The following is a 13094-nucleotide window of genomic DNA, read 5'->3' on the forward strand; positions in this document are numbered from 1 at the left end:
AAACCGCTCTAACTGGAAGCAGGCTATAAAAGGGAGCGGTCCAGCTCAGTCTGGACTGACGGAGGAGGAGAGTGGGTGTCTGCTGCAGGCTCCTACCAGAGAGCTGCTGGAGATCCAGACTGCTAAGGCGGAAGATGCGGAATCCAAGCCTCGGCCCGCCGCGGAGGACAAGAGCGACAGGAGCTATCCCCAAGGGAACTGACAGAGCAGGAGTCAAGGGTAGGAAGCGGCCCAGGGAAGACGAAGATTGAAATGGGAAACTGAGCCTGAACCCTTGACTACTGGTTAAAATTTCATCCAGTGACTTGTATATACTCCACCCTGAAATGTAAGTACAAGATTTATATTCCAATCCATTTATTTTATAAATTCTATGGTAGAAATGAGAGAGTCAACCATTTTTCAGTAATCATGTGCTGGGACACTTTTGTATTTTTAGGTTTGATTTTGTAAGCAAGTCGTTTTTAAGTGAGGTGAAACTTGGGGGTACACAAGACAAATCAGACTCCTGAAAGGGGTACAGTAGTCCAGACAGGTTGAGAACCACTGAGTTAGAGCACGGCCAGCAGGGGCGAGGGGGCATGGCCTCTTCAGCCCACCGTGTGTGGTCAATCCCAGCTATGCTGGTGCAGAGTAGATACGTCCTGTCACAGAGGGCTAAGAATTCTCATTATTAAATGTAAAGGAAGCCAGCTTAGAGTGGGGTGTAAAGTGACCAGAATGACCAACCAGAGGGCAGAATCAAGCATAGAGATTCTTCCCAGGATGAGTCTTAAGGAATTTTTCTAGCCCCTCTTTAAGGGCAGCTAGGCTCTAACGGACTGAGCACAGGGCTGGATGGAAGTCAGGAGACCCAAGTTATTTTCCCAAATCGGTCACTGATTTACTACAGCTTTGGCCAATAGTTTAATTTCCCCCTGAAGTAATGGGGTGGTGATGCGCACCCCATCTTTGTGTTGTGCTTTGAAGTCTATAGGCAGAAGGTCAGACTGTCAGTGCCAAGATGTAATACAGCAGGAAGGGAGGGGTGAAGGGGATTAATCAGGGAACCTGTGTGACCCCTTCTGTCTTTTGAACCCCTTGTTACCACCTGAGGAACATAAGAACGGCCAGACTGGGTCAGACCAAAGGTCCGTCTAGCCCAGTATCCTATCTGCCCGACAGTGGCCAATGCCAGGTGCCCCAAAGGGAATGAACAAAACAGGGAATCATCAAGTGATCCATTCCCTGGCGCTCATTCCCAGCTTCATGTCCCAGGAAACAGAGCCTAGGGACACCATCCCCGCCCATCCTGGCTAAAAGCCATTGATGGACCTATCCTCCATGACCGTATCTAGTTCTTTTTTGAACCTTGTTATAGGCTTGGCCTTCACAACATCCTCTGGCAAGGAGTTCCACAGGTTGACTGTGTGTTGTGTGAAGAAATACTTCCTTTTGTTGGTTTTAAACCTGCTGCCTATTAATTTCATTTGGTGCCCCCTAGTTCTTGTGTTATGAGAAGGAGTAAATAACACTTCCTTATCTACTTTCTCCACACCAGTCATGATTTTATAGACCACTATCATATCCCCCCTTAGTCCTCTCTTTTCCAAGCTGAAAAGTCTAAGTCTTATTAATCTCTTTTCATACAGCAGCCGTTCCAGACCCCTAATCATTTTTGTTGCCCTTTTCTGAACCTTTTCCAAGTCCAATGTATCTTTCTTGAGATGGGCCAACCACATCTGCACGCAGCATTCAAGCTGTGGGCGACCATGGATTTATATATGGTCTTATTATCTATCCATTATCTAATAGCATGCCATGCCTGTGCCTTACTGAGGGGTTAATAGGAAGCAGCAGATCTGTTGCTTCTGGCTCGTCTCAACTGGAGGCCGCCCAGAAAGGCAGTTGCGTTGCCGTGCTCCGTCCTTGCAGCACAGAGAGGTTTCTCCCTTAAAATGTCCAATCCGCAGCAAGGCAACGAGGGCCCTCTCCCCCCTCCCAGAGGAGCGAAACGTCATGCCAGATGCTAACCTCGTCGGAAGGAGACCAGGCCAAATTCTTTGTGCTGCCCAGAGCCGTTTATATGTAATTAATTAGTCTATGGCACTTGCTGAGCTTTGCTAAGGAGGCAGCAGTGGGTAGAGGGCCATCAAACCGGTAACTGTTGCTCATCAGCTCCGGGGTGCCAAAAGCAGCAGTGTCTCTAACCGTGCCGCCCGCGAGAGCACCACAGACAGCGCCTCTTGAAGGGTGTCAGCTTGTATAAAACAGACCCAAAAGGGGCAAAAAGGACTCCAGCTCCCTAGGTCTTGGGAGACAGAAACCCCGCCCCTTGGAGGAACATGAGCACGGCCGCGACACGTAAACTCCTACGGGGTTTAAAAGGAGCCTAAGCAGGAAACCAGAGAATGTGTGGGGGCCAAGCCCTGCTTCTCATCGGTTCCAGGAAGTGTTACTGACTAATCTGGTTAAGTCCACACTCAAACAAAACTTGTGTGGGCAGAGTTCAGCGAGCAGCTGAAAGGGAAGAAGGCAGCGGCTGCTGCTGCCTGGCTCAGAGGCAGTCCCAAAAGCTAGCGCACAAGTGGGTGTGGAGATGATCTTGACAATTCCTCCCCGCCCCCATAAGAAGCCAAGGCAGAGTCTTGGGGTTTTTCAAGCATGATCTAAGGCTGTAACCAAAGCAGCATATGGAGGGCCTCCCCACCCCACCTGCATCCAAAAGACAGGCTTTTGGTGACACAGAGAGGCTTTTCTTTTCTGACCTGCCTCCTTCCTCCAGTGTTTGCTGTGGAAGGGTGCCCCCTTGCTACTGTGGAAGGGTCCACCATAGGGGCCAGTGTTCCCACTGAGCTCCCAGGCCGGGGCGTGAAGAGAGGTTGCCTGCCCAAAGAAACCGCCTCAGATGTGGACCCAAGAATTCAGTTGCCTCAAGGGTGACCTCAGGCCAACCCATCCTCCCTCCCGACCATCTGCTTTTATACTGCTGCCCATCACCGTAGTATCTGGGCACGTTGCCCCTGCTCTACCTGGTGCTTAGCTCTCAGCACAACCTTCCAGCATTTGAATTAACCAAGCGCCATGGGCCAGATGCACAGCACAGAGCCGTTGTTTTAAGGGCCAGGGCCAGGCCTAGGCCTAGAGGCTGGAGAGAACGTTCACAGTAGGCCTAGGATCAGGACACTACCAACCCATCCTTGCTGTTACCTTGTCTTATATTTCAGCAGCAAACTCTTTGGGGCAGGGCGCATCTTGTCATTGCGTGTGTCTACACCCACACTGGACCGAGCACAAGGGAGCCCTGAATGCTGCTTTGGGCCATTGGGTGCCCCCCCAATACTGGTAACTTCCCTGGGGTTCCCACTTGATTGGCAGGGCTCTCCAACAGAAACAAAAACCCAGCCACACCTCCGGGCACATCCCCTCCTGCAGCGTGTCAGCCTGAACTCCAGCCAACCTGATCGGAGCAAGACAAGCTGCATGTCTTCAGTGCCCCTGGCCCTGGAATCAAGTCAGCACCCTGTTCTCTCGCACTCTCCTAGAATAGCCCAGCCCCATGTAAAGCTGAGCACTTTGCAGTGCTCAGTGGTACCTAGTACCCCAGTTCATGGACATTAACGAGTGGGGCCTTTGAAACCCTGATCGGATTTAACCCAAAAATCCTAATACCATTCAGGGTGAGCCCTGGAAACAAGGTAGTCAATTTCAGTTTTTGCCAGGGTCAGTTTCACTTGCTGGTTTTTCTCCCAGTAGCAGGATGCTGCACTGTTTATAGGACAAAGGTTATTCCTGTCGAAATGAATGGTTTCCATGGTCAGACTTCAAAAATAACCTCATGGAACCATTTCTGCTGACAACAGGATAACTTGTTTCCATTTAAATTAAGGATGATGTGACCCAACAGTATCCCTTCAAGGAGAGAGAAAGAATCTAGACCGAAAGTGGATTTCTTCTCCTCATCCATCTTTCTCCCTTCCTTTCTAGGCGGTCATTTCCCCTCCCCCAGCTCAGATATTCCACCCTCCCTCTCTCTGACCTTAAAAGAATTTATTACTGAAGAGTGTAAAAAGATTACTGCAAAATCATTCTGCATTACTGGGAAATCATTGCAACATTAGCTCAGTGATATTTTTTTCATAAGTGTTCTATGTACTCTCTCTCCTGTCCCACCCGATTTACTTGTTCTCTGCATGCATACCCGCAAATTCCCACTGAAGCCAAGGGGCTGACGTACCCGAGGACAGAAATTGGCCCTGAAGTACTTACGTTCTCTATTCCTTTCTAACTTATGGTCTGCCCTAACAGTTTAGAACAGAAGTTACCCCCATAGACAAGAACTATAGTCTAGCTAATTCTAAGACTAAGGAGAGACTGGTTGATAATCAAGGATCTAAGTGCAGCTCTGATAATGAACATGAATCAATCCATCCCATTATCTTTCTTTTGCAACCACCCAGAGAAAAGGACACAACCAATTATGCAAATATGTTTAATGCACTTAGAATACACGGGGGGAGAAACGTTTAGTGAGTCACAAAAATTTTACAAAAAAGTCACGTGCGGGTGGATTGCACCGGCACACCAATAACAAAGTAAGAATTTACATTAGGAACTAATATAAAATATTTAAAAACCTCTGCTAGTTTAGCTTTCCATTTTTAATTTTTTTTTTTTTTGGTTAAAAAAAAAAAAGTCCAACTACGAAGTACTGACACAGACTGTAGGAACACAGGCTCCTTGCAGACCGATTCAGTAGTGTCCCTAGAATTCTAATAAGAAAAATACACACACACACGCACGCAAAAAAGAAACAGATGAACTACAAAAATGTTCACCTCAGCTGATGGCTGCAAAAAGCAACCACAGTGGTCAGGGTTCTGTCCGTTTTATGTAACCCACAGATAAATGCTCATTTTCTCCTAGGTTATCCAGCTCAACGGCCTCCCAACAGTTAGTGTCGTCAACAACAACAGCAACAAAAGCTCTATCCCTTTACAAAAATATTTATAGGTAAGGAAAAGGACTTGGTACCCAACCTGGGCCCTATGGATATAAAAGAGTCTTGAAAAAGCAAGTAAATCCCTTCGGTGTGAATATGGCTAATCATTCCTTTAAACATCTCCTTCTCTGCTTCTGAGTACAGCTAAATCCAAGCCCACTGGGACTTTAAGGGAGGGCAGGAGCAGGATTTGAATGTATTTGGGCCAGTTAAGAATCCTGCATTTGGAATGGCAGGTTCCTAAGCACAGGAAACAGTCCAGTACCGTTGAGCTGTAAATGGCTGCTTCAAGGAAAGGCAAAAGGACAAAATTAAAAGGGCAGAATCCTCAGAGTCTGTGATCAGTCGCTGCTTGAAGGACACAGTCGTTTAAACTCAATTCCCCTTTCTTCTGTCCCCAATGGGCTTCACATTCTCTAAGGCAGGTGGTATCTTGAAATTCTGTGTGTCATTGCAGAGGAAACTGGCGAAGGCATCTTGGGCCTAATCTGGACCAATATCAGGAGACTATTATACCGTGGAATATCCCCTGGATTCTAACCACTCCACTGTCAAGAAACAACCAACAGCTACAACTGTTTATGTAGGACCTAAATTCAGGGCAATGTTTTGCCCCCTCCACTGGCTCCGCAGCAGAAGAGTATTTACAGAGCTGTGCTTACAACACTGTAGTTGGGCCTTGGGGAAGGGAACAAAAACCATTTTGCTTTAACAGAGAATGGAGACGTGCAGAAAAGGAAAAATTAGTGTTTGCAAAATAGAACAATCAGCGACAAAGGAAATTTTACTCCTGCTTTTAAGAGGGTGTTGAGAAAAAATATTTTAAGTCATTTCAAAAATAAAAAAGCACTTGACAGTGTCCTTTTAACATTTACCACACAGTGAGTTCTATATTTGTGTAACACTGTTATCAGGGACCTAAAATTTCAACCGTGAATAATGAGGCACACAAGATTATTTAACACTTTTACCACCTCCCATTATCTCATGGAGGGAAGGAAATAGGCACCTTTATGGCAGACTTGAAATGACATTTCTAAGCTAATACGCCACTTTTTATGATTTTATGGTCTGTGAGCAATTTTAGAAGAAATAGAATGGTACTAGAAATGAATAAGTGGTGACGTGTATTACACGACAAGTTAATTGCCTGAGAGATACAGGTCAGTATGGGGCTCAGTTTAAAACACATCGCCAGCCACAGGCTTATTCTCGGTTTGAAATTTTGGACTGGCACTGAACGGAAGCTTTACAAAAGAAGGAAAGAGCGGGCACACATCATTATGCTATGGAAGTGTCACAAAAACAAGCAGCTGCTACAGATCTCGCTGGAAATTGCCATCGTATCGGAGACCTAAATTAGGCTTAAAATGTTAGGACGTGTTCAAAAATGTTAGATAGATAGATAGATAGATAGATAGATAGATAGATAGATAGATAGATAGATAGATAGATAGATTCCTGTTGAAACATTTGCTCCCCATTCATCCCCCACTTCCCTTGCTTTTATTAAGCAGGGAGAAGATCTTTGCTGCTTAACAATTAATCTGCTCCTGTCGTTTAATTGAAACCAGAAATAAGGTGCATTATATATATATAAATGAGGGTGATTAGCCATTGGAAAATCTACCAAGGGAACTAGTGGATTCTCCATCTAATGCCATCCGTCTAAAAGACGCTTTTGACAAATTCAGGTCATTGGGCTCAGTGCCTGGGTGAAGTTCTGTGGCCTGGGTTATAGGTGAAGTCAGAGTAGATTTATCTAATAGTCTGTACTGGTTTTAAAAGTCTATTAATCTATTTCCAGCCCCCTGAAGTTACAGCCCCCACCGCAGTTGTGAGAGCAATCCTTGCTAGTAGCTAGTTACAAGGCAACAAAATGGGGGTTATGACTTTGGATGTGAACATGTGAGGCAGGAATAAACAGCAGGTGCAAGATGAGCTGTTAAGCAACAAAGATTCCTTTTCCACACAGGCCTTTCGTAGTAATAAAAAGGCCAGAGAAATGTAAGAGAAGACCTCACTTCTGCCCACCACCAGAGAACAATGCGAGCAGCAGCCATGTTTCTAAATGGAGTCTGAAAGAGTTTTCCTTGGGAGGAGCTGCTGACTAGCTTGATGTGGTAAATGCACAGCACATGAGTAATGATAACGAAGCTCATTCAATTAAAGAGCCTGCAGAGTCACACAAGGGGATCGAAAGAGAAGCAGCAGCAACTTCTGTAAACTGTTAATGATTAAAACAGAATAAGAAGCAGCCACGTCATAATTTCACCTTCCATTTCCTAACAAGACAGCCATTTGCGGGCAGTGTCGGGGAAAACAAATAGGACCATTTGCTCTGTATATTAAGTGACACTATTTAGATTTAAAAAATTCTTAATTTGCTTTTTGCTTTTTATGCCAAGTGGTTACGCCTTGCGTTGATAATCAACACAGACCGAGGGCCAGTCTCCATGCGAGCGGATCCGTATGCCTCGCTAATGTCATTAGGACTGAGCATTGGAATGAGGATTTGCTCACATGGATCCCTTTGCGGAATTGGGTCCTAAATCAGATTCACTTTCGTTTTAGTTAATTTCACTTCCAGGTTTGATTGCAATAGCCCAATTTGCAACTTGGGTCACTGACACTGCAGGTCAATGTTTTATCTAACAAACCATGCATCAATTCATTATTAAGTTTAAATTCCATCCTCTAAGTATTTCTACTGGTCTCAAGTTTTGTAAACAAATGTTTATTTCCTCAAAGACAATCTTGTGCCCTGTGACCATTCAAGAGCTACAGATTATTTAAAACGTAGGGCTTTAGCATGCCATCTCAAATCATTCTTGGCAAATCTGTGTACAATAAAACCAACTTACCACTGTCCTCAAAGCCATTACACATAGCAGATATTCTATGTCTAAGCCACAGAAAATATTACAACAGGTCACGCCAATTGCAACACTTAAGGGCTCTCTCCGGTCTGCTGAGAGCCTAGTTTCTTTAATACTGTAACTGTATTTTTTTTTTTAAACCAAGTGTGTGAGGGGAAGTATGTTTACAGCTCTTGGGATTTCCCTTGTTTGAAGGTAGCTGTCCCCATGCTAGACTTTCAAGGCATCAGAGGTCTGCCATAAAGGAAGTATTCCTATCTATCTGCATTGGGGCAGGGGGAAGAGAAACCTCTACACACTTATTTTAAAATGCAATTTACATCCAGATCACTGCTTCCAGCCAACACAAATTGCATGGCTTGGTTTTTGTATAATCCCTGTTCAAATCTCCACCAGCCTGAACAAATCTAAAAGCAGCCATTCTCAGCAAGACTGGCCTGGAAAACCACTTTGGAATTAACACTTATGTCTTTCCCTTTCCGAGCCATTTACTCATTTAAAAAAAATATATTCAAAAGTTCTCTTTTTTCCCATGTCACTCCTCCCCCTGTTCAAGACAAAAACAACTAGAAAAATATCAAAACGCAAGATCTAGTTTAGCTGCCAATTGATTAGTCTTTGGCATGACTGCAAACTTCAACAACACCCGGGGAAAAGTGTTATGGGTGACGAGGTCTCTAAATATTGATTAATGTGCAACTTTCTTGTTCTAAAAGAATGGAGACAGGAGTGCAACATTAGAGTCAAAAAGTTTCCTTTCAACAGTGAATCCCTTTCAGAGAGGGTGGCAGTAGGCCGTAGATTGCTATTTTAGCAGTGATTTGTTTATTTTATTTTTTTAAAATTTGCTAAACTAATTAGGAAGACCCGACTTCCTTCCCTTGGAACAAAATGTAATCTGGCAGCCAGCGAGGCTTTAAGAATAGGGATTGTGAGAAAGTGTCTTACAAATAAAAGGTACCTATCTTGCCAACTGGTCATAACTCAGATACTGATGACTATATAAAAAACGTGACATATGAACAAAAAGACATGGATATAGCTGCGATTTCCAAAGCACTCAGGTCATGTCTACATGACAAAATCATGTCAACCTAATTTATTTCGGCATACAGCCACCGGAGCTATTAAATCGCTTGTGCGTGCGCACTTCGCTCCTTGTGTTGGCAGCATGCATCCTCCCCAGGAGTGCTTGTATAGATTGTGTTGTCAGTGTGGGGCATTGTGGGACAGCTCCTGAACGCCAACAACGGTTGAGATAAGCGACACAGCGTCTACGCTGACATTGCGTTGACCTAATTACATTACCTGTGACTCTATCCCACTTGGGGAGGTGACGTTACTAAATCGGTATGGACAGGCACTTACATCATCAGGAGCCAAACTGAAGTGAAGACACTTCCACAGCTAGGTCGGCACAAGGCAGCTTATATCGACCTAGCCGTGTAGCATAGGCCAAGCCTCAAGTGTGGTCCCTTCACATCTCCCTCTGAAGCCAATGAACATCCAACCCACAGCGTCGAAGAGGAGTGAATGCAGAATGGAAGAACAAATCAGAGAGGAGATTTGGAGAAAAATCCTGCAGAGAGAAGTTATTTTACCTACAGTCCGGCACTTGCTCATGTGTCTCGTGGAAAGGTTTCAAAGAGTCTCAGTTTGAGTTAGGGCAGAGGGACAGAACTCAGAGATGGCCTCCTGGTCTCTGCCCTTTTGTGACTTCTCTGGGAACAACAGAAATTGCTGACAGGGACAAATCACCCTAGGAAAGTCCTGTTCTTTCAACTTCTCTTAATGAGACTTCGCAGCTGGAGACAAGGAAGAGGAGCCAGCACCATGGCAATCAGCCAGTTCTCCAAACACCACTGGCAAGTATTTGCCACTCTACAGCGGTCCATGGGCTGCTGTTTGAAATCTGTGGTTTAGGGCAAAGTTTTCATTCCCCACTTTCCCCCTTTTCTGATTGACATGATGCCACTATTCCCTCACAGTGAGGTGGGAAGGGGAGTCATTCTGTGCCTGGGTTGGTAGATTTGCATGCCAATTTTCAGTCTCTCTGTAGTCCACTAGCCCCTGGAAATGCATCTACAACTCCCACCAACGTTAATGAACAGAACAGACCGGCACTGCGTACACATGTCATACTAAATGGGACGCTGAAAGCCAGCCAAAGATTCTCCTGGATAAATGCAGTCTGCCACTACACAAAAAAGTCACTCCGGCTGGCCCTGAGATTGGAAACTCTGCTCTTTAAAATTATGATTTCAAGTTGATCCTTTGAGTTCAGACAAAATTACAGACTCATTTACATCTAAATTGCTTTCATAGCTTCATTAAAAGGAAGCTGTTAAGCAACGTAGGACCTGGATTTGGCTTGCCTTAAATAATAATAAAAATAATGGTACTCATACCTCTCTCTGAGAATCTTGGTCCACTTCACAGATGCTAATGGACTAGGCATCCCAAACCCCCTGGGAATATTATCCCCATTTGTAGAGGAGGAAGTGAAGTGATTTGCCTACACTCACACAGGATATCCAGAGCAGAGCCAGATCTCTCAGCTCCTAGATACATGCCTCAACCACAGGACTATACATCCAACATCAACCAGCTCCAAAATATATTTTAAAAATCTTGACAAAAATCCCACTTTGTTGGGAAGAAATTAAGACAACAAACAGCTTCTGTGAGGTTAGGGCCAGTTTTAGCCATGGCTGTTTGAACAAAGGCAGTCAGTTGTTAAAAGTTCTTGTCCCAGCCATGTTAAGACCACTGTATTGTGTACAACCAGAGATGAAGAAACAGCCATGTTAGCTTGTGAGTGGAAAAGGGTGGGGAGAGAAATTTGCACCCACATAATTAGAAGTGACAGAGTCACATTGGAATACAGTCTTAGAAAGCACTGGAGAATCTGCTTTAGAGAACAATCCAGGATTGGCAGGGGAAGGACTCAAGCATGGGGTTGCCTGCAGCTCATCGGTAATGCATCCACCAATGGCCTGCTCTTCAGTACGAGGCAGGAACCTGCAGAGACAAAAGCTCTCAGCACGCATGCTTCATCTTGGTCTAAGGGAGGCCGCTGGGACCAAAAGGGAGCTGCATGTCGGAAGCAGAGCCTGAAGCTGAGACTACAATACTACCTATGGGACCTGGTTACAGCCTGCTCATCCCCCAATCCTCAAAGCAAGGTTCAAGGCCTTAGCACATGGTTACGGTCCCAAGTGCACCGAGAAAATGCTGCAGGTTGATGAGCACAGAGTCTGGTAAGATGGAACTGTGCTAAGGACAACTGTGTAGTAAGCAGGTCCCCAGCAGGGTTTGTTTTGTAGTGCAGGTAGGGCTTTCTTCCAGGACTCGGCTGGTGGCTACTCTCTGTTGATGGGAAGGGTGGATGTGATCTCCCTATTAAACGATTTAGAGCAGCCCTCTGGTTCCTAGAGTGTGGCCCCTCTGAACACACAGGTCCTTTCCCACTTCTAGGATTTGAAGGGATTCTGTACAATAGCAAGGAAAAAGTACTTGACCGTATCCCTTGACAGATAAACATTCTGTAAACAGGAGATCTCCTCCTCTGCTCCGGTAGTCTCCCTTCCTCCTGCTTGTGCAAAAGCAGAGGTCACAACCTTCTCCAGGGCTCATGCATACATTCATACGCTAGGACAGGATGTGCAAGAAGAAAGTTGCCTCTGTTTGCAGCGATACCAGAGCTAATCAGACAGAGCTCAACGCTCAGACCTTTCCTAATTTGAGTGGCAGGGAGGAGGTTTTGTTTTGTTTTTTTGACTAAACTTGAGAGTTCATCTTTAAATGAAGCCTACGAGCTTCTGGCCTCGTTAACACCATTCCATTTCTGAAAAGACAAAACAGCCCCTGGAGGAACAGTTCTGCAGTCGGTAAACGTCTGGCTAATAAAAAGGATTCCAGAGTCACGGAGAGAACATTTAATCCATGTGCTTGCATCTGGCAGAGTGCGTATGTAAATATAGGCGTACAAGGTATCGACACCCTGGGTGAAGACTGCAGGGATATCTGTAGCCAGCTAGAACAGGGAAAGAATTCTTAGCACTACTTTTCATAGTTAAATATTTCTCACTTGCACTTAAACATATGCAGGCTGTTCCCAGAGAGTTCAGCCCAGGAAAGGATGGGGAAGAAAGGGCTCAGCACTGTCCCGTTCTGTCTGGGTTGGTGTTGTGTAACTCCTCTTCTGTTTGCAGTGGTTGTGCAGCAATCTCCTTTATTTGAAGGCACAGTTCTTACTGCATTAGTTATCCGGTGAGTCACTAAGCAACGTACAGTCTCTTGGCTCTCCCCGATGTCAGGGGGGTGTAATTCAGCTCTAATGCAGAGGGTTGTCGAACACAGCGTCTGGTAAGATGGAGACTTTCAGTTTCTTTTCAGGCCAGCTGTACTCTTTTGGAAGTTTAAACTACGAGGCAATAAAGGGAGTCAGTTAATGTATTTCCCTGCAGCCTAACCCACATTAACCCAAAGCTATTCTGAAAGCAGGCAGCCCTCCATTTAAGAGCTAAGGTTTTTTATTATTATTATTATTTTAAAGCAAAGGGCCACTAAGAAAACGCTCCCCCCTCCCCCATCAGTATATTTTGGACAGCAGTGGACATTAGATAATGCAATTTGTGTCTCTGCTGCCAAAGTAAAGTTACGAGATTCCAGCCCAAGTGTTGTTCATTTCATTCGGTGAATTCTGCCAGGGTTACTGTTCCCACCACCATTTTCCCTCCCCTCCCACATCTTAGTGAAAGTCTGCAACTTGCAAGAGCATCTCCCTTTCCCCTTCACTGTGTTTTCTCAAACTGCCCTGAGGCCCCACGAGCCCCCTTTGTTTGCTTTAAAGCAAGAATCAGACAGTGGCTTTAAGATTCTCTGCGTCATGCGATATACGTGAGGCTATATGGTTCTGTATGTAGCAGGCAGAAAGTGGCACAATGATTCACATGGGCAGCAGCTAGTCATGCTGTCCTGGTGGAGGAGAGCCAGTGTTTCTGAATACCGTCCTTGGGACACTTATTTTATGGCCAAAAAAACCCTCTGGAACAAACCCTTTAACTTTGCAGTGCATGTACCATGGCTTATGTCCACACACACAGCTGCCCTGACTATTAAGTAAGTGTTGGTTGCAATATCCAGCATAGGAACTTGAGCTCAAGTTGGATTTTACACGCCACTGCTTCCAATGGCTACTTCTTCATGTGGCGGGGAAGACACAAATATTA

At 45.2% G+C, this 13094-nt stretch overlaps 1 protein-coding gene across 3 annotated transcripts in view; it reads right to left on the reverse strand.

The window, feature by feature from the left end:
- Positions 1 to 4457: 4457 nt before the first annotated feature.
- Positions 4458 to 13094, reverse strand: part of SUFU (SUFU negative regulator of hedgehog signaling) — a 125337-nt gene continuing 116700 nt past the window's right edge. For all 3 annotated transcript variants that reach the window (XM_073354504.1, XM_073354503.1, XM_073354505.1), the window contains exon 12: positions 4458 to 12286. In XM_073354504.1, the coding sequence (XP_073210605.1) occupies positions 12197 to 12286 (90 nt within the window). In that variant the 3' untranslated portion in view covers positions 4458 to 12196. The remainder of the gene's footprint in view (positions 12287 to 13094) is intronic.

The sequence above is a fragment of the Lepidochelys kempii genome, chromosome 7, assembly GCF_965140265.1.
Source record: "Lepidochelys kempii isolate rLepKem1 chromosome 7, rLepKem1.hap2, whole genome shotgun sequence".
Lineage (NCBI taxonomy): Eukaryota > Metazoa > Chordata > Testudines > Cheloniidae > Lepidochelys > Lepidochelys kempii.